Source organism: Narcine bancroftii, chromosome 11 (genome assembly GCF_036971445.1).
Source record: "Narcine bancroftii isolate sNarBan1 chromosome 11, sNarBan1.hap1, whole genome shotgun sequence".
In the NCBI taxonomy this organism is placed as follows: domain Eukaryota; kingdom Metazoa; phylum Chordata; class Chondrichthyes; order Torpediniformes; family Narcinidae; genus Narcine; species Narcine bancroftii.
Window position 1 is genome coordinate 82976449 of NC_091479.1, and position 22061 is coordinate 82998509.

At 36.6% G+C, this 22061-nt stretch overlaps 1 protein-coding gene across 1 annotated transcript in view; it reads right to left on the bottom strand.

Annotated features, from left to right (window-relative positions):
* LOC138746044 (potassium voltage-gated channel subfamily KQT member 1-like) overlaps positions 1–22061 on the bottom strand; it is a 325548-nt gene that overhangs the window by 91582 nt on the left and 211905 nt on the right. The window contains exons 15-16 of the mRNA XM_069903760.1: positions 4447–4522; positions 1032–1126 (exon numbers count right to left, since the gene is read on the bottom strand). Of these exons, the coding sequence (XP_069759861.1) occupies positions 1032–1126; positions 4447–4522 (171 nt within the window). The remainder of the gene's footprint in view (positions 1–1031; positions 1127–4446; positions 4523–22061) is intronic.

Genomic DNA, 22061 nt, shown 5'->3' on the forward strand with positions numbered 1-22061 from the left:
ATGTGCAGTTTTCCAATAGACTGGTAATATCACATTAAAATGCAAGAATTTAATTTGTATTTATTTTTGTTTAGCTGATCTGATATTTGTTCATTATCGTACAGATAGCAAGTCATTCATGTCTGAAAATAAAAAGTTTACAGGTGCAAGAAATCTGTATACAGCATCCATAGAAAGGGAAACAAGGTTATCATTTTATATTGATAGCAAATGATCAAATCATGGAAATGTTAGAGAACAACATGTTTTAAGTTTAAAAAAAAAGGAGAGGTTTAAATATAAAAGGAAGGTGTGTGGTAGGGTGGAGATCAAGAGTAAATGTACAAGACAGATGTGTTATTGCCAAGAAAGGGTGGTCAAAGCTTGTTAGTAAAAAGCTGAAAAAATATGGTGGCATTGCTGGATCTGCTGTATGTGTCCGGGAGAGCAGAGAGCAGAGACACCACACTGCTTTGAAGGATTCACCCACCTGGTTCTAATGCCAGCGTCTCTGCACAGGCATTAAAAAGTTTGGTAAAGGAACTGATGGTTAAAATAGAAACCACGGGGTCCGTGCCCACACAGGCTGCGGGCGACTTGTGGTTGGGGGATCTGCACAGGCTGTAGACTGCTGAAGACTTGCTAATGGGAAACAGATATCAGAGCCAGGATTTGAGAGGATGGTGAGGGTAAGGAGGGCTCCTGAAGGGGCTTGGGTGCTGAATAATTTCTGATCGTGTCAAAAGTTTGGTCCTGGAGCTCGGGTTGCTGATGGATTGAACAGGAGTCTGTGTGACTGCAGAGGTTGCAGGAGTGTTGGAGATGAATCCACGGACACTCAGTTACTCTGAAGCGACTCTCTTTTGCTTCTCTTTCTCTCATACTTTGTCTGCCTAAGGCAGAATGTAATTTTGTGTAATATTACATGTTATGTTACATTACAATAAAGGGATCTTGCAGTGATCTGTCCGGAGGAGATGTAAATGAGGAGGGATAAATGGATAGAGAGAGATTTAAAAAATTATTGGAACTATTCAGTTATTAGAATTTACCTCCGTTGTAGTTCTTTGATCCGGACCATCATATTCAGGTGTCCTTGGGAATACTGTTCAATAACATCTCGTACATCATAAGGTTTTCGAGCTTGCTGTGGAATACATCCCAAAAATAACACAGATTTAACAATTATAAAACCAGTAATCTATAAAGCAAGTTGCAGGTAAACAAAGAGGTGTATAAAAATTCTGTAAACTCCTCCTAATTTTGAGGGACCAAAAAGAAAATCTGACTTGTGCAACATCTATCTGCTATTCCACAATATTTCACAAGCATATTTACTCACAGTCATTATAATGTGGTAAAATGCAATGGCCAAATTGCGTTCAGTAAGTTCACACATGTAATTCACAGACAAATATTTAAATCAGAGCATATACATGTATATAGACTACAGAGAGTTGTAAACTTGGCCAGTGACGTCTTGGACCCCAGCCTTCACCCCATTAAACACATCCTCAAAAGATGATGTCTCAAGAAAGCAGCCTTTATCCTCAAGGGCCCTCACCACCCAGGCCATGGCCTCTTCTCACTGCTACCATCAGGAAGGAGGTACAGGAGCCTGAAGACAAACATCCAACAATACAGAAACAGCTTCTTCCCCTCTGCCATTAGATTTCTGAATGGACAATGAGCCACAGACACCTAATTTTTGTTCTTCTTTTGCACTCATTTATTTTTTTTCTTTCTTTTTAAAATATTTTTTATTGAGTTTTATAGGCATAAATACAGAATTGACAATTATATAATAATTCATTTGTTTGTATACAAGTAAGTATGCACACAAAGAAATAAAAAGCAAGTAGAAAAACTACATCAATAATTTAATTGAATCAAACATTTAATTGAAATGATCTATGTGACCATGTTAAACCCATTTGTTGAAATAACTTGTATAAAATAAAGGAAATAAAAGAAAAAAAAACTATAAACCAAAACTAAATTAATTAAAAAATATCAATAATGTGGAACCACTGGCAACTCCTGGAGAACAGGCAATGAACCACCAATAATTGTTAATTCTTCCAATTATAAAAACATTTCTAGGAATGGGCTCCACAATTTCATAAATTGAAACTTTCTATTTTTAATATTATATCTAGTTTTTTTAAAAACTTAAATAGGAAATTACATCATATAACCACTGAGTATGAGTAGGGGATGAATCATCTTCCCATTTCAATAACATTGCTCATCTGGCTATCAAAATGGTAAAAGCTAAAACTTTTTCCGAGATCCCAATATTATCTGAATCACGAGAAAAACTAAATAAAGCAATTAACGGGAAATGTTCCAAATTAATATTAATTGTTGATAAAGTTTGGAAAAAACTTTCTTGGATCTCTCTAAATTTGGGCACTCCCAAAACATATGGATCAGAGAAAGTTCAAAAGTTTTACATTTTTCACATAAAGGATCAATATCTGCATACAAATTAAATAATTTGTTTGGATATATAAGTTCTGTGTACCTTCTTAAATTGCATTAAGTAGTGTCTTGCACAAAATAAGGGATCAGTAACCAAGAAAGCAGAGTACCATCATAATTTGAAAATGTTAAATTCAAATTTCATTCCAAATCGCTCTTGATCTCAGCCATGGGAACGGAATTTAAAACCAATAAATTCTTATAAATATATGATGTTAATCCACCATGAAAATAAAAAAGTCAATTAGAAAATAGATCAAGAATATTTTTAAAAATAAATATAGCAATTTTTCATCTGTAATGCTGCCACAAACAAATTTTGTGATATGTTTTATGACAATAAATTCTGATTCTGTTCTGATTTGTAAATGGATTCCCCCTTTAAATGATGCCTAGCAAGGGTAGAGGACTCTGGTTTGGCCTCTTGTGCTAACAAAAAAGAGGATTAATCATTCCATTGACACTGGGGAGGGTTTGTCATGGTTCTGTGCACATATCTTGGAGAGAGGTTTCAATTTTCATCCTCCTGATCCAGAAGTAAGGATGCTATCACAGAGCTGAGAGGGATTCCAGGCAGAGAGGCAAATTTTATTTCTCTACTCATTTCCAACTCAGCTTCTTCATAAGGTCCCTTTCCAGCACCCATCAACTCTGACATAATCATGACCATTTTTAGGGCATTAGTGAGATAATGGGTTTCTCCAGCATTAGGTCATTTGCACTTCCCGCCCTACCTCTATCCCATAAGCAATATACTCATGCATCTAGCAGAGCTACGAGGGATCCACAAAGATGTATTATGTTATATTTTATATTGTATATTTTAAAAGATATAAATTGTGGCAAGTTTTTTTTTAGTGTAGGTCACAAACAAACAATTCAAAACAGATCTCATTTAAAATGCCAGAGCTCTGCTCAAGCCACACAGTCCAGACTCTGAGAGCCTTTGCAAAACTTTGAAGAATGCCTAGCGAGACTTGCTATGGTGTGTGTGTGTGTGTGTGTGTGTGTGTGTGTGTGTGTGTGTGTGTGTGTGTGTGTGTGTGTGTGTGTGTGTGTGTGTGTGTGTGTGTGTGTGTGTGTGAGAGAGAGAGAGAGAGAGAGAGAGCGAATTCAGTTCTACAGTTCAATGGACTGCAACATGACAAGCTGACAAGCTTGTGGAAAAACCCCACTTTGAAGATGGGTTGTGAGTTCTTAGTTCAGCCTAGTCAAAGCCCTTGTGGTGCAAACAAGAGGAGATGGCTGACTGCATAATGTTTCACTTGAAATAAGGGAAACAAAAAGGAACTCTTGTGGTGACCTGAAAGAAAGAGGTTATCATCTGGAAAATCCTGATGGGGCAAGTTTCTTCGGCAAGACACTGAAGTGGCTGATGGGAAGAAATCAATTGTGGGTGTCCAAGAGCAACAAATCTCTCTCTGAAAACTGATAAGAACCTTCCTGAGTGGTAACCATTTACCTTTCAGGCACCAAAGTCTGGTGAACTTCATAAATGTTAAATTCTGTGCAGAGTATAAGAATTGCTTGCAGCCATTGAACTTGGAGGAGTGAGAAGTGAGATTGGACTGTGAACTTTTCTGAACTTATTACTATTAACTTAACCTCCTTCTAATTCTAAGCACACGTGTTGGTAATGTGTGTATAAGTTAAAGTTTGATCCTGTTTTCATGTTTAAAGGTAATTAAAAGCAACTTTTGTTTAAGTAACCATTTGTCTTGGTGAATATCTATTGCTGCTGGGTTTTGGGGTCCTCTGGGCCCATAACATTATTCAAAAGTTAATGAAGCCAAGTGATATCAACTGTTGTCAATATATAGAGTGCCTGAGGTAAGGAATCATAGAAAAGTAAATTGTGGTCTGTCAAATTGACAGCCAGATGGAAGTGTGCATTACTGACTGGCTCATTTATTTTCTTTTCTTTACTCTTGCCAATAATTTTTACAAGGGGTTGACTTTTTTTAATTGAATCTAATAACTCACCTGAAATTTCCTCCTGGCCACAAAATACTGCATGCGTCGAATAACTTTTACAGCAGCCTTGTGTGCTTCTGTTAATCTGTAAAATAGTGGGAAGAAAAGAATGTGACAGAGTTTTTCCAACTGTCAGTGAATAAATGTGCTGAATGATCAACTTCATCATGTGAACAAAGAGATCCATGCTCCATTTTGGGATAGATAACAAAACTATGAGTCAGAATTAGACTTCATGCATTGAGCTGGGTAAACAAAGGATCCATGAAGCTAATGACACAGATACCATCCTCCAAATCACTACTACCAAATGTTTTCATAATTCAAATGTTACTGCAGGGTTTTTTCATAAATTCCCCTCTTGATTTTAAAGGAATATCTGCAATACATATATGACAAAAAAACTTTTTTCATTTTGTTTATTTAGATGGGATTTATTTTCCCTTGAAGTGTCACAAACAACGTCAAAGAGGATTATCCTATTTCATTTTTTCATGAAGATTAATAAATTTCAAATAAACATAGCTAAAATAATAAAGTGCTGTCTTTAATATAAAATAGCTGCTAAATGAACTCTGTAACTGCAATCTGTTTTATGCATTCACTGCTATTCTATGTATGGTTTGACTAGATGGACGATTCACAAATAAAGCTTCTCACTCTATCTTGGTACATGTGACAATAAACAAAATTGAATAATTTCTACTTGTCTTAACATCAAAATGGGACCGTTTTGTAATAGAATTTGTAAATAAATATACAGGCCAGAAACAGGCCAGTCTGCTTAATAAATCGCCACCTGAGTCTTCATTCATCCAACTATCCAACTATCTTTTCTGCATATCTAGCTTTCTCTTATATGGAGTCTTATTTCCACATAATTCATCTCAAATATTTCCCCAAGATAATGAGTCTGTTCACCTCCCCTGAAGTGAAGACCTGTTCTGAATTCCAAATTTTCACTTCTATTTCCTGTGGTGGCATTATTACATTGCATTATATAAATAATATTGAAAGATTAACATTTATTTTTGCTTACACTGAGAATGTAAGATTTAAAATGTTGACTGGAAAAGAGAAGTTAGCTGCATTCCTTTAATTCTTGTTATTAGCTAGAGATGGTAATGGCCTCCTTATTTGGTAAGGCAATAAAAGACTATTAACCATTGGGTAAGGGACATGACCCTGATTAATGAATATCCAGAGAATTCTATGTACTTGTTTGGAGCAGTCTGTTTGAATGTTCTTGAGACCTAGGAGTTGGAATGCATAAATATATGATTTTTAAGCTGAAGGGCAGACTCTCTTGGGATGAGACTAACTGCTTGTAGCAGTGCCTCTTGCTGTAACGGAGTTATCATGCTTTGCAAAGAGATTACATTTTGTTTTTGCAGCTGTATTTATGTTTGTTTTCAAACAACCTCAGGTTCACTTTAACAACATGGCTTTAATATATTAACACATGATAGTTAACAAACAGCTCTGCAAGCTGAAATGATCTAATAACTAATTATGCAATCATAGATCATGGAAACAGGCATATCGCCCCATTTTGTCCACGCTGACCATAAAAGGCCTATTTACACAAATTCAACAATAAGACCATTTTTATTCTTCCCTATTCTTCCAGGCACTGGGGGTAATTTATGGTGGTCATTAAATCTAACAAGCTGCATGTTTTTGGGAAATTGGAGGACATCTGAACACCTGGAGAAGATCCACATGGCCATAGGGCGAATGTTCAAACATTAAACAGAATGCATCAGAGATCTGAATTAAACCAGAGTTTTTGGAGTTGGGAGACAGCAAGTTCAAGTTTATTGTCACATGTTACACAGATGCAGTGACAGAAGTGGTTTTGTGAGGAGACTAGTTTAACATTCTGATGTAAAATTAAACAAACAGGGTGGGGTATAAAAGTGCAGAGATACAGAGAGAGATCAGTTAGTACCGAGAAAAGTCAACAGTTTTTTTACTATTTTGTAGTTTGTTCGGAGTGTGATAACAGCAGGAAAGAAACTCTTATTGAATCTGGTGGTACATGATTTCATACTCAGAAATCTTCTTCCCAACAGGAAGGGGGTGGGGGGGGGGGCGGTGTGTGAAAGGAACATGACTAAGGTGAGATAAACCTTTTAATACGTTGGCTGCTTTTCCAAGCACTGGAAGTTGTAGCTGGAGCTGAGGGGGTATGTGTGACAGCCTGAGCCATGTTCAGAACCTTCTGCAGTTTCTGGTGGTCTTGGGCAGAGCAGTTCCCATCTCATGCAATGATGCATCCTGATGGGACACTTCAGATGGTGCACCTATAGAATGTGTTAAGTAAATGTGTTAAGTGATGCACGTGACATGCTAAAATTCCTCAGGGTTCTGAGGAAGTAATGCACTGTTTTGGCCATTGCTTCAATGTGTGTGGACCAGAATCAGTCAATGGAAATGTTTACCCCAAAAACGTAAGCTACCTATTATGTCTACCTCAGATGTGGATTGGGGAGTGAGTTCTGGCCCTCTTCTGGATCTCTATAATCAGTTCCTTGGTCTTACTGACATTGAAGGAGAAGTTGTTCTCTAGGACCAAGCTACACATCACTCTATCTTTTTCTATATTCTGTCTTGTTGTTTTTAGACATCATCTATGAATTTATAGATGGAGTAGAGTTTGGCCACACAGTCATGGGTGTACAGGCAGTAAAACAGAGGACTATTGTTATGAACCAGATCAGCAGCAATGGTAATAACCAAGACAATGGGTTTTCAAAACAATATTTTTATTATTAATTATTAATGACATAATACTTCTTACTTAACTCTAAACTTAAAGTTGAACTTAATTCTAAACTTAAACCCAGCCCATTATAGTTTAAACTTGATTTGAGATGTGATTTTAAAGTTCTTTCTCAGAAAACATTTGTGTTGAAAGTCAAAATCTTTACTGCTGTTCAAAAACAATTATAGAGTAAGTGTGAGGCATCAGATTTCTTTAAATTGTTGCTCAAAAAGCACTAACGAAGTATGTTGAAACATCATGTCATCAGATCTCTTTCAAACACACAAATTTCTTTTGTAGAGTTCTTTTCATAGCAATGTTTCTTCATACGAACAATGTTCTCTCTCTTGCATGGAGATTTTGGAATCTGTGTTCCACACAATACATCTCCCCTCTTTTCAGAGACAACAAAGTGGCTATTTTCTTCCAGTATGATGATTTCACAAATCCAGACAAGGGTTAAATGAAGTGTCCACATGGGAAAGGATATGGTTGAACTGGCATCTTCATCTGAAAATTACACTTAGAAGTGGTCTTCCTCCTTCAAAAGCCATTTATTCTGTGTTTTTCTTTGACAGGGAGTAACATGTAACAGTACTTTTTGCTGGTTAATGTATTTCAATCCTGTCTTACTCGCAGGATGAACAACTTCTTTCTCGTTTCAAAATGCCTCTGGTTTTCCAGTAATAGCTTTCACTCCAACAATCTCATTACATGACATGTGACATAATTTCTGTTTCTATTTCTCCAAAAGGATGAATCATGGCAGATGGCCATCTTGAAGTTCCTTTAAAGCCACTTCACATGCATAAGCTAAAAGCATCGGATCTCATCTCTGTCCAAAATTATTGGATTTGACTCCAGATAGTCTGCACAGGTCACTCAAGGAAGAACTTGCTTATTTGAACAGCTGCCAGCAGAATGCGGAGTGTACACACAAATGCTTTTAAGCAAATGCCTATTGTTCTTAAGTTTCAATAAAGAAACCATTTCAGTCTTTTTAAGCAAACAAGTTTCCTGCAGAACAATGGCTTAGCAGACTTTTCATCTTTGCAAATGGCTTCTCTCTCTCTCTCTCTCTCTCTCTCTCTCTCTCTCTCTGAGTGCATAAGAGTCTGTGGTGTCTGTAAAATGCAATGTGGGACCCTGTCCCAGCCCACAATTCCCTCACTAAAATATATAATTCTATAGCTTAACTTTAAAGATTAATATTAACACAGCCTGTCTGTGACACAGTATTGAGTATGATCATGGAGGAGGTGAATGATCATGGACAGCAGTTCTACTAGCTGCTTCACCATGCTGCCAGGTGAGTAGACCATAAATCAAAGATTTCCCAACAGATAACATATCCATGATAAAATGTTGATAGGGAAATGTAATTGAGATGTTGAAACGGCAGACATCTCACTTCTTGCAGATATTTAGACAGATTGAAGCTACAGGTATGTCTGTAAGCTTATTCATCTGCTGAAGACAAGACCTGGTCAGTGGCTGTCTGATTCTGACATGCAGCCAGAGATTGTGGTACTAATAATATAGACAGGAAGACAAAGGAGGCCCTGCACTATAAATTCAGGAAGTTAGATAATAAGTTATAAAGCAGGAACTCTGGATTTCAGGATTATTTCCTGTGCCACGAACTAGGGAAGAAAAGAATGGGAAAATAGTAAGGTTAAATGTGTGGCTAAGGAGCTAAGGAGCTAGAGCGGGAAGAGAGCTTCAGATATATGGAAAGCAGCTGAACTAGAGGGGGTTGGGGGGGGGGGGTGGCGGGATTTGCCAGTTCTACTCAAGAGGATTTAAACTATTCCCACAAGGGAGTAGGAATCCAAACCAATAATGTACAGATGGGAAGAAAATGATCCTGATAGTTGCTAAAGTGAGCAAGTCAGGAGGTGAGGAAGGTCTGGTAGACTAAACTGTACTTAATTTAAATGCAAGAATCCCGACAAGTAAGGCATATGAACTCGGGGCATGGATTGATGGATGGGATTAGGATATTATAACCATAATAGAGAGAGGGGGACTGAACAACACTATCTACAATGTGCTGATGATCCCATGGCAGTGGGTTGTATAAAAAGGGGTGATGAGTTAGCGCACAGGAGGGAAATTGAAAACTTGGCTGAATGGTGCACCAACAACAACTTGTACTCAATGTCACCAAAACCAAGGAGACGATTGTTGACTTCAGGAAGGGAAAACTGGAATTGATTTGGAGGATGCACAAAAAGGATTTGTTAAGATAGCCCTAGCTGTAGCAAAAAAATGTATTACGTCAACCTGGAAATTGGAAGATAATTTGAAAATACAACAATGGTATATAGAAATGAATAAATGTATTCCATTAGAAAAAATAACATATAGTTTAAGAAATAATATTGAAATATTCGAACAAATATGGGAGCCTTACATTAAATACAATAGCGAAAACCTACCGGGGACAAACATTACCTAAGTTGATGGAAGGAGAAGGAAAGAAAAGAATGGACTCAGTAGAATTTCTGGTGTATTTTTGTTGAATGACAACATTGTCTGACTGGTTTAATGCAACCTAGATTGTATACCTAAAATGGATGAGAGGGGGGGTGGGGGGGGTGGCTTGGGAGGGGGGGGGGAGAAAAAGTCACTGTATATGTGTGAAAAAGAAAAAGTGTATATCATGGCTAATGTGATTTATGGTGTGAAAAATAAAAAATTTTAAAAAAAAAGGAAGGGAAAACTAGAGGTGTGTGATCTAGTGATCGTGATGTTTCTTTTAAGTAATAAAGGAACTTGCATTCTTTTATATTAACAATATTTTATTAACAACTCACAACCTCATGGTGCAGCCATTTTTTGTATCTAACCCGAGGTGCAGCATTCATCTCCAACTCCCTCTAGTGGTCAGGAGTGTCATTAGCATTCTATCACCACTTCGCCTTTCCTTAAGATGTTCAATCTAGCAATATTACACATGAATACAGTATTCATTTCAATTTGAAGGTAAAAACAAACATAAACACAAATATCAGCAGCTCAAACTTTTTAAGTGTGCAGTTCTTTTAGAGATTCATTATGAAGGGTGCTTTGATTAGGCATATGGATCTTTTTAACACAGGGATATGTATCGGCTCTGCTGGTCCACTACTGCCTAGCACTGGCAGTCCCTCCTCTGCTGCTGTGCAGGCTGGATCTTCTGCATTTGTCTGTTCTTGCAGCATTGCATGTTTCATCAAACACTATTGATTCCTCTTCAGTATTTGACCACCCTCCTTTCTGAATGTGTAGAATCTTGGATTTACTTTTTCCAGAACAGTGGCCTTCTTGTCCCAGGTGTTGGAATCCCTGAGTCTCACTGTGTCATATTGCGCCATTGGTTATATACCTCTTGCTGATTTGTCAAGAGTTTGATTTTCGTCTCCTTTGCAGATGCTTTTGTTTCCATTTGACATCTCTGTGGGCTCCTACACTTCCTTTATGATCCTTAGTGACATCATTCAGTTGAGTTCCTGTTTGAGCTTTTCTTTTAATGGCTCTGGAACCCACCTTGGGGCATGCACTACTGGCTGTGTATCCTCCTTTAAATGTATCTTATGGGTGAATGGTAAAACACCAAATCCCTTGTAGATGTTTGAAAATTGATCCAGTATTTCCTCAATGGTGCTCTGTGCACGGGCGCTGTTAATGAGATACATGTTCTTGACTACGCTTGTTTTCACAAGCTTTTTCACCAAGCAGTGATTCATAACCATCTGAGACTACTGCAAACATGAGGTGGTGCTCTTTACCTTTAACCTTTAGCGACATGTACTTTTTGTGTCAATGCACTGTCTATTGTAGACTTTGAGCTGAACAAAATCTGGATGGATGGATGGCTTTATCTTCATTGTCCTGATGTCTTGCTCACAGATCAAGTTGGCATTTGCCTCTATGTCCAGCTTGAAAGGAATATCTGCTCCATTTGCATGTAAGACAGTCCATTTGTCGAGCTCCACTCTGTTTATGCTTGGCTGCTCGGTGTCTGTTGGTTTGAAGTCTTTCTGCACTACCACGCCCACGAAGAATGCAACACTGAGGGCAGTTTCTTCTTTTTGTGTGCATACTTTCCACTTCTGCTTTGTTTCCCTTTGGAAAAACATTGCTTTGCATAGTGATTCTGTTCTTTGCACTTATACAGACTTTTCCATAGGCTGGACAATACAGCTCTTTGGTTTTATTCATTAGTGAAGGTTTTGATAAAGGAATCTTGGGGTACCAGCTGGGCAACATTAGACTAACTCACCTTTTGAAATCCCTTCCTTTTATTTACGTGTATTAATTTCACTACTTTAGAATGGTTGATTGGCTGGAGTTCAGCAATAATAGTTATCCAGTCAGATATTTCTGAATCAAGACTAAATAATAACCAAAAAAAAATCAAATCATCCCTTGTGGTCTTTTTAATAAGCATATTCAGAAAAAGGCAAAGAAAATTGGACAGAAGTGATGGGGCAAATGAATGAAGTTGTTCGTCATGGAAGATTAAAAGGCAAGGAAATTGAAACAATGGGACAACATTCAGCAGGCACTCAATGTTAACAATTCAACTGTTATATTTGCAGAATGCAAGGTGATCATTTACGTTTTTAATATCACTATTTGCATGAGCTTTGAATTAACTTTATTTATTGTCAGTGAGGTATTTCCATTCTCAAGGAAACTGGCAGCTGAAAAGGAGGTAAGAAAGGATGAGAAGGCATTGTGGAGTAAAACTGCTCCTGCATGTTAAAAGATGAATGAAAGTAGCACTGCAGAAGAGAATTCATCCTAGTTTTAGCTAAGCGCTTCTTGCAGCATGTACCGTATATCTTCCACAAATTCAACGTGCCATACACACATATTCAGGACATCACGACGTTTAAGCCTTGCTTGTACAAAGGTCTATTGTCTCATAAATCTTAACCAAAGTGAACATTTGTCCTCACATCTGTGTCTTTCTTGATCTAATCTGGCATAAGTACTGGGGGATAGTTGTAACTTTTTACTTCACTGCTGGACTTCATGAGGATTCAACATAGAAGTGCACCATGAACAGCTGACAATGTTCACATTCTTGACGAGATTTCTCATTCCTCTTTGATATGATGATGACCTCTGTTTGCCCTGATATGGATCAGAAAAAAAATCATTCCAGTTTTCAGATGGGTTCTCCAGAAAGGAATCTTTGCTCTATAATTATAAATCTGACACTGGCCTGATCTTTTAAATGATCCATTCTTGGGACCTTGGACAGGATTAGCCATCTCAGAAAGTCCCTGAAATTCTAGAGCCTTTGGTGTGAAAGTTTTATTTTGCAACCACTGAATATTTTGATGATCATTGTGTAGTGCGCGTCGAAAGAACCAAACACTTGTTGATCCAAACCAAGGCTTTTATTAACTAAAAGACTGGAGCGTATCACAAGTAGGTCGACAAGTCCAGAATGACCTGGCTTGGAGCAATCCTTTAAGACCTGCCAGTAGGTGTGGCTACACTCTCAGCCAATAACAGTCATCCTACACTACCATCTGTACAAATGTATATATACACATTGGTGATAGAATCTGTACTATCACACATTGTACTTAGTTTATAAATATACCTTAGGTAATAACAGTTTTCTGAAATGTTCAGATATTTGGGGCCTAAAATGTTGAGTACTTTCTAACTGAATTCCACAAGGAGGCACTAATACTAGGAGGAGGCAGTAATTCTCAGCTACTTGAACTATTTCTTTGAGATCCTACCTCAGAAAACGAACACAAGATTTTAGAAATTAGAATTTTGCAATTGGTAACACTAAAAAAACCAGATGATGGTCAAGGAACTGGGGACATATTTAAAATTTTTAATATACAAACTTCAATTTGTTGATACTATTCAAATCAATGAGTAGTTTTGTGTTATTCAAGTAGCAGTCAAGGATGAAAATGCTTTCTTTAAATAATGTATGTAATGATGTAGAATTGATATACTTGAGATTCAATAAGAAATTAGAAAATTGTGAGAGCTTGGAATAAATTGCACCCTGCCATTTCCGAATGAATTTTTGCCGAAGCGATGGTACATTGAATGAACATTTTGTAGCAAGGAGTCATTTTCAATTTATTGAGAAGGAAACAGCAATTTGTAGTAAATCAAAAACACAGCATTAGGATGAGATATTTTTCTATTTCTGAAAAATAGATAGAATAAAATGGAGGCTCTGTAAAAGAAGCAAAACACGAAAGTCTGCAGACACTGTGGTTGAAGTAAAAACACAGTGCTAGAGAAATTCAGCAGGTTAAACAGTGTCCTATGTACATGATAAAGATACATAACCAACTTTATGTATTTTTAGAAGTACTTTGCCTACCAATTACTTTTAGTATCAATGGTCACCCACCAGACAGTGTCAGTCTGCTGTATTTCTCTTTAGCAACTTCAAAATGGTCTTTTCCCCATTTTATCTTTAACATTTTCAGTATTTACACAAATCATAAATTATGACATTGCTATTCCTAACCCTTCCCAACTTTATTCTCTAAAACTAAACCCAAAACTGCACCCACACCCTTTGATATGCCTTTTACACCCTTTGCAGTGGCTGCATTCAATTAATATTATCATTATTTCTGCCCAAGTGCATTATAGATTCATCTACAAATTTTCTCTTTAGTATTCATCAGACAGTTTGGAGATTTATTATGTAATCTTAACAGTGTGAATGACCCACTTTTCAGTTCAACTCAGTGCCTTATATGATTATCCTTCCAACATAAATCTGAGCAAAGGTTTAAATCGGGAAAAGATTGGCAGATGCTGGATAAATGAATTTTTCGGTTGCTTGAGATTGCATGTTGCAAGGTGCACCAATTTTAAACTTCTGTATTTTTAACCTACTTAATTTCCACAATTTTTTTTTTGATGGTTGTTTGAATTCTGGATAACAATTTGAGTGAGAAGTGTTTTAGCAAAGGGCTTTGGAAATAGCTACTTGAAGGTATATTATTTTCACTGCAACAAGTATCATTTAGGAAAGATTAATGCATTCAATGTAAATGTCCCCACAAAGAAATATCTCATCCCTATTCACAGCTTAATTATTTCATCTAATATTGCCACTCCTTTTCCAATCTCCTTTACTTTGTCTAAACTGTAAAACAAGCAACATGAAAAAGATGATAGGCAGAAGGGAGGTGTTGCAGAGGATAGAGGTGGTATTTGAGCATATTCATGAACAAGGCTGATCTACTTGTTTTATGACTCTTTCAACATTATCTTCCTTGCATTTAGCAAAAACAAAATATGATTTATAACTATGGAACTTCCAAACAATGCCAGTATCATTACAATTTAATATGTTGTCAAGAAATCCTTTTGTTGATTGGAATATTTTCAAACAACACTCAAAGTCGCTTCAACTAAAACTTAATTGACTTCATTAATAAAGCAATTGGTTCTTTTATATTGGGTCTAGAAGGTATTTCTGCTGGATCCTCAAAGCAAATGATGTTCGAGCATGGAAGCCATCAGAATTACTACATTACTTCAAAGTGACCAAAGTCCTGACCTGCTTCGCCTGACTCATTGAATCTTTTCTATCTGACTGCCCACAGGTTTCTCTCAACTGCAATAGATCTGTTTTCCTTTCTAACATCTTGGTGTACCTATAAGGCATGTCTGTAATGCAGATATTCTTGAACTTTGTGTGTAAATGAATATTGCTGCTCACTGGGTTATACAATAAAGAGGCACAATCCCTGCCTCCCCACAATGCCAGTTTAATATTCCTTTCCAGATGTGTAAGATTTTTTTAAACATAATTAGCTATAACATTGCATATTATTGTAAATTAATGTACCAAATCAGTTCCATGTGCTTTGGTGAAACAGTAATCTTTAAGTACATATCTGGATCCAAACATAATATCCAATTTATCTACATAAATCATTCACAATGTACTGACTACTGTCAGATCAGACCACACTCCCTAGTTAACTTATCCTGATTCAGACTGGATACCTTATTAAATCATTTTTACTAATTTATGAAAATAACTTACTTTGATTTATTAATCATTATAATTTTAATGTTCCCTTTAATGTTTCAAGGATAATTCACTTATTGAGAGTTAACCAATTATATAATTCCCAAAGAAAGCATTAGAGAATGTAAATGGATACCATGATTTTAGAAAAAACATTTAGCTGGTAAGGGTTTGGAGGTTTTATGTGAAGCAATTGCAGAGATCTGGCAAACTTCCAATGGTTCATTACTACTTTGAGTTCAAAATTATCACTTTGGATCAAAATTACTTTGAATTTGCATGTTGCTTAAAAGAGTCGAAGATAGGTTTATTATTAGACATGTTTTAGGTCATCTAATTTTCTGCATTAAACTACATATCTGTAGTATTCCTTGCTTATAATTAAAAAAAGCAGTAGGATGTTAGAACAAGAACCTTTGAATTCTTTATTTTTAACAATCAACCATTCTGGGGCAAAAAACACTAGACAGGGATTTACAATTAATTTAGTAATAGGATTTTAAACTCTTTAGAAGGATCAGCCACATTAAAGAAAGACCCATTTATTTCAGCTTGACAGCAACTACAATTACAGGACGCCTGTTGATATTTCAATAATTTATAGGATTACTCAGTAGCTGAAACCTAAGCTCCTCTGTCTAATAATATGCCACAGTAATGGTGATATTAGATTATTTCTGTTTCTGTAATAGTTCCATAATCACAGGAGATAAGCTGACAATTAGTACAAACTAGGAACCAATCAAAATGCCATGCTTTTAAAGCTCTAACCTCTACAACCTCAGTAATTCAATTGTGAGATGCAGTTCTCAATGCTTTGTTTTATGGTGTCAATACAGAAGTGCTGACAATGCTTTCTGTTGAGGGATAAAGCCCATTGATTCAGTAGCAGAATCTCAGGCATGACAAGAGAGGAAATAAAAGCAGTTGAAGAAATCATCAATATTCCAAGAAGAAATGGAGTATATCAAATTGAACTGATTTTAATTAGTAATTGAGCATTATAATGTTATTTCAAAGTTTTAAATAGTACATAGAACTTTTCTGATACCCTGCACTCTGTCTGTGTAACCCTATTCCCTGCATTCTTGACATTATATTATTGAACCCAACATTTAGGTTATCATTTCACTGCCTACTGTATTTAAGCATTGGTTCACTTGCCTGGATACCCAGCAAAACAAGCTTTTCACTGTATCGCAGTAGAAGTGACAATAAGCTATTCTCACCCCTCACTAGGGTTAATTTACAGTGATCAATCAACCTATAAACTTGCACATGCTTTTGAGGGAGGAAATCGGAGCAGGTGGAGGAAACCCACATGGTGACAGGGTGAATCTGAAAACTCCACACTAACAATGCAGGAGGGCATAAATGAAAATCAAGTCTCCGTGTTTTGAGGCAGCAAACTGAACGAGCTGCACCACTCTATCACCCACAAAGGCATGCATCATTAATGAAACCATCTGTCCTCAAATTCAAATTCATTGACTCATATCACTTAGTGAGAGAAATCTATCATTACTGGAATCTAGCCTCTATGTAACACCAGACTGGTCACAATACGATGGCTTCTACATCCCCCTGTTGTATCTCTTCTTCGTCATTTAATTCTAGGCCCGTTGATTTTGGCAGCATTTTTCATGTTCTGTGAAGAAGCATTATGAAGAAAATTGGTTGAATTTGAACCTCAAAATACTTAGGATTCTGCTTGGATTGAATTTTTTTTAAAATTTCAAATCTGATTTCCACAGTTTTGGTTTTAACTAATGGCAGCAGGTTCCAACCCTGAGAAGATGTCAGTGTGAAACAGCTTTCAAGCTCCTCTATTTTGGCATGTTTTCTCTTTTGAATGGGATAAATTTCTCCAAACCTTGGTAGAAGGGCTGGATTCATAAGGTAGAAATCACCCTGCTGACAATGGCTGGAATCCAATAACCATCTTACTATCTGTCTTAAGGGAGAGGGGATGACACCCCAACCACGCCTCAGACATGATATAAAATACAATCTAGTCAGTAATGCATTGATTATATTCCGCGAATGAACATGGTAATTTCTCAATGGGAAGATGGAATTATGGAATTCGATAATTTCTCATCTTTGTTAATTCAGAAGTTCTCTTGTCCAGGTTTTTGGCATGACTGATAACTCGCTGAATATCATAATGTGTGCAAATTTCCAGCATTTGGAATATCCACCCTTTCAATAAGCATCTGATTGCATGTATACAGCATCATAAAACCTGAATCTATTAAATTCCCTGGAGACTCTCCCAAATTCTAGGAACTAATGAGGGATGATTTTTAAAAACAATCAACAAATGGCATTCTTTTGCAATCTTCACGGATTGTTTGATAAACAGGAACACTGTATTTACATTTCTACAAGCTTATGTGAATTTCAGTGTTTTGAGTGCTTTTGTGAGTAATTTCCTAATTGTGCATGACTGTACCCTATATAGCAACAGTGTTATTGTACTCTTACTTTGAGTTTTGTCACACTTGCAAGAAATGAGATGAAGAAAATTAGTGTGATGCAAGCCACTGCTTTCAGGGTATTAAACAGAAATAGTTTTCGTGGCACAACAACAAAGAACCTGTTTTGCAAAGCAATTTGTAAATGGTGCAGCTGTGAAAGAGGTACTTGGTTAGCACATCAGCAGATTAGGCAAATTGAGTACATTTTCCATGGTTGGTGGAGTGGAAAGGGGTAGCAAAGCTGAGTATTTGGCCAAGATGGTGCATTTCGTACAGCTGCCACACGCATCATCATGGATGCAGTTCACTGAGTTGGCATTGTTGATACAGTAGAACCATCATATCGGCAAAGAAGGCACTGGTGAAGTTCCTTATCCAACTCATAGAGCCACATACTCATGTTAAAAACTCAAACAATGAAAAGTAGCTAATTATTAGTTAGCCTGGACAAGATTAAAAGCCTCACGTTGTGGAGACTTTCAACAATGAGGGGTACAGTAACATTGGGTAAAGGTACTGAATTAACATTGATCCCCATAGGGTGGGGAATTTATCTGAAAATGTTAAAAAAAACTATCCTATCATACAATTACTGAATTGTCATAAAAATTATCTGGTTCATTATTGCCCTTTGGGGAAAGAAAGAAATTTACATCACATATCCTGCCAGTCTGGCCTATGTACGATCAAGGCCCATCAATGTGATTAACTCTTAACTGTCTCTTCCATTTGGGGATAATTTGGGATAGACAATAAGTGCAGAAGTTGCCGGCGATGTCCTCATCCTGTAAATAAGTAAACTTCTCTCTCTTTCAATCTTCTTATTGAGTTTTATAGAACAAGCACATATTGTATGGAGGACACTAGGTTACAAGATTACAAGTACATTTCCAAAAATTAAACAATAGCGATAGACCCATTCCCCGTACAATGTTGTCAGAATGACAAAAAAGAAAAAGAACTTTAACCCCCTACTGATAAAAACAGATTTTTGACATAAAATTAAAGATATAGTTCTGCTGAATCTATAAAACAAAACCATGTACATAAATAAATATATTCAATGGTCAAGACAAACAGATGTAATGAGAATAAAAATTGTCCATAAAAGGACTCAAATTTTTTGAAAATTAGTGTCCGTATACAATGTGAAATCCCGATCTTTTCTAAATTAAGACAAGACATGACATAACCACTGAGAACTAGTGAGTGGAACAGGATCTTTCCATCTAATTAAGATAGTTCTTCATTTCATAAGAGTTGTAAATAGCATGACTTGACAAACAGATAAAGAAAATTAATATCATCTAATGCTCCAAATAAAGCCGTTAAAGGATTAGGTTCAAGATTAACTTGTAATACTATTGACAAAACACAAAACAATCTCCCTCCAATAAGGTTCATGAGCTCAACAAGACCAGAACATATGTATCAAGGTTGTTTACCCATCGTTACATCCGTCACATCAAGGATTTAGTTTGGGAAATATACGGGATAATTTGTCTTTAGACATGTAAGTCCAATATATAACCTTGAACTGAATAAGAGTATGTTGAGCACTTAGTGAAGAATTGTTCACAAATTTAAGAATTAACTCCCAATTTTTGTCTGAGATAGAAAAAAATGTAGAACATGCTCCTTTAATGTTATCGAGGGAAACCTGACCTGATTTTGAAAGCATATCATATGTAAAGGTTATCAAACCTTTCTGGGAGGGTTGTAATTTGAAAATTATATCCAGCATGTTATATTCACAAGCCATGGGAAAATTTGGTAATTAAACCTGTAAAAATTTTTTGATCTGCAAGTATCTAAAAAAAATGTTAATTTGGTAAATTAAACTTCACTGATAGCTACTCAAAAGACATGACACAATAACTGTCAACAAACAAGTCTTGAAAACACGTATGTCATGATCATACCAAATGACAATCATTGAATCATACAAAGAAGGAGGATGTACATAATTAAATGAAGAAGTAAACTTCTGAAAAGCAAGGTTAGAAGTTGGCGGTTGTGGGGTGGGGAGGTGGAGGTGGTCAGGTTCATGACCAGCTCAATAAATTAGAATCAAGGCACTTTAATGGTCTACACCAGGGTGGGCAACCTTTTTGAACTCACATTCCACCTTAACTACTCCCTATGCTATAGGTACTCTGTGATTGGTAAGGGATTGCTTAAGGTGGTATGTGAGTGGGAAGGGAAGGTTGAGAATCACTGCTCTAGACCCAAAATAGCTCGTGAGTGTACTTAACAATAGCATTTATTGTCTTCAGGAGAATTCAATACAGCAGAAATGTCTCATTAATGTCTCAACAGCTGCAATACATTCTGTAACATTTGTAGTGAGTATAAGTTTAAGGCTTAAAGACGCAATGTGATTGTACTTATTAAGAAATCCTAAAAGCTCTATTTTGGTTGTAAAATTGATGACCAAGACAAAGCCTGAGCTACTCACATTTGTTGCAGTCAACCTGAGAGCTTGTGTCTTCAATTGGTTTATGATAGTAAGATTAACAATGGGGCGATGTAATAGGAGAGTTATCTTTGTGGGGTCATAGAGACCTAAAGCAAAAATGTTCTTGCGTCATATTTTCTATCGTTCTTGTTCTTCTGGGACTAGACTAATGAATATAACCTAGCGGACAAAGCAGCGATCAATTCAATAGTCATGAGCACCTGCCCTGATTCAAGAGATGCAGATGAATTTGCAGCCTCTCCCTCAGACAATGACATAATTTAATAGATTGTCCATTGGAAGAATAGCCATGAGGTCGTCTTGTTTATTTCTAATGAAACAGTGAATTATTTATGGCGAGATCATGCTCCAAGAACTTTACGGTTGGAGATGGCAAAAAGCATTGTAAATATTACTGTAAAATGGCATCAATAAGCAAATATATACATAAAGGAAAGCAGGGATCATAAAAAATGTTGATGGTTCAACACAGTGTAACAAATCAATGTATCTTATTCAGAGAGGATGAAGAGGAAAGGCAGATAAGAGTGAGGAGTAAGAGAATACAGAAAATGAAGAAGAATGGAAGTGGAAAGGAGAGCCAGTAAAATAAAAGATTTTGGCAAGTTTTTTTTATAGGGAAAGGACAGAATTCTAAAATTGAGGAAGATATGGATTCCTGGAGTACTGCAGATAAATAATTTTAAAACAAGGTTTTCTATTATCAAGGAGAAGGAGACATTAGTGAAAAGATTAACATGAGTGAGAATAATAATAAGTGGGAAAAGAAAAATATAATAAATAAAGAAAGGACAGGGAAGGAAAAGAATGGACATGAGCAAGTATCAGAAATGTTTAATTGACTGATTTTGTTTCTGCTCAGGAGGATAAAACAGACTGGTCCCCATTATCTTTTTAATGAAGATGAGGCCCGTCAATCCAGCTTCCTGCCCATGGTTGCTTCTTCATTTGCTATGTAGATGAAGGGAACATGGACTGGACTGCTTTCCAATGGGTCTTGTCACTCCGCATCATTGAGTCAGTATCCCATCTTCTACCCTCAGTCATCAACAACTTTAATGACTGTTTCAACTTCTGATACTCCACTCATGAGCAATCCCTTGCGCTAAATAAACATTTGATACCAGTTAATTAATGCCTCACTTTTAAAATTCTTGCTTGTTGTTTTGAATTATTTCCACTACCATTCTCTATCACCTATTCTGGGTTCTCACCTCCTGCCACCACCACTTTTAAGATGTCACTAGCACGTCTTTATTAGCAGTGGCTCCTAAGTTTGTTGAATTCTTTCCCTGAATCTCCTCACATCCAAAATCTACATTTTTGGTCATGTGCCTAATATCTCCCCATGTGACCCAATGGTTAAACATAAGAACACACTAATGAAGAGCTTTAGACTGTTTTACTATATTAATCACAAAATGTTTGTCTGGAAATTGTAATTTGCTCTTTTTTGGTGTGTGAGTCATATGCTGACCACATGTATTTACGGCCAATCCACTTCCTAAAAATATTGACAAAATTGGGAAAAACACATGGAAAATAGAGATACAACATTTGATTTCAGGCACTAAAATAGGACCCTGTCATTTCCAGTTGCAGAACTCAAGCATTCTGTGCAATTGCCTCGCTGATTGGTGGGAAGCAATTTGCAGGTCAAAGAACTCTATCCATTGCAGCCACAGTAATGCAGCAGGGATAGTGTCCCTCATGAATTCTTTCTATCTGCTGTCTCATTCATGAACCCTGAACTATTTGTCCCATGATTTTATTGAATAAGTAGCAAAAATCACACATTTCCCCCAAAAGTTCCAATTTCTGCAGGCATGGGAGGAAGAATGTAATCCAAAACCTGTGCCATTGTCT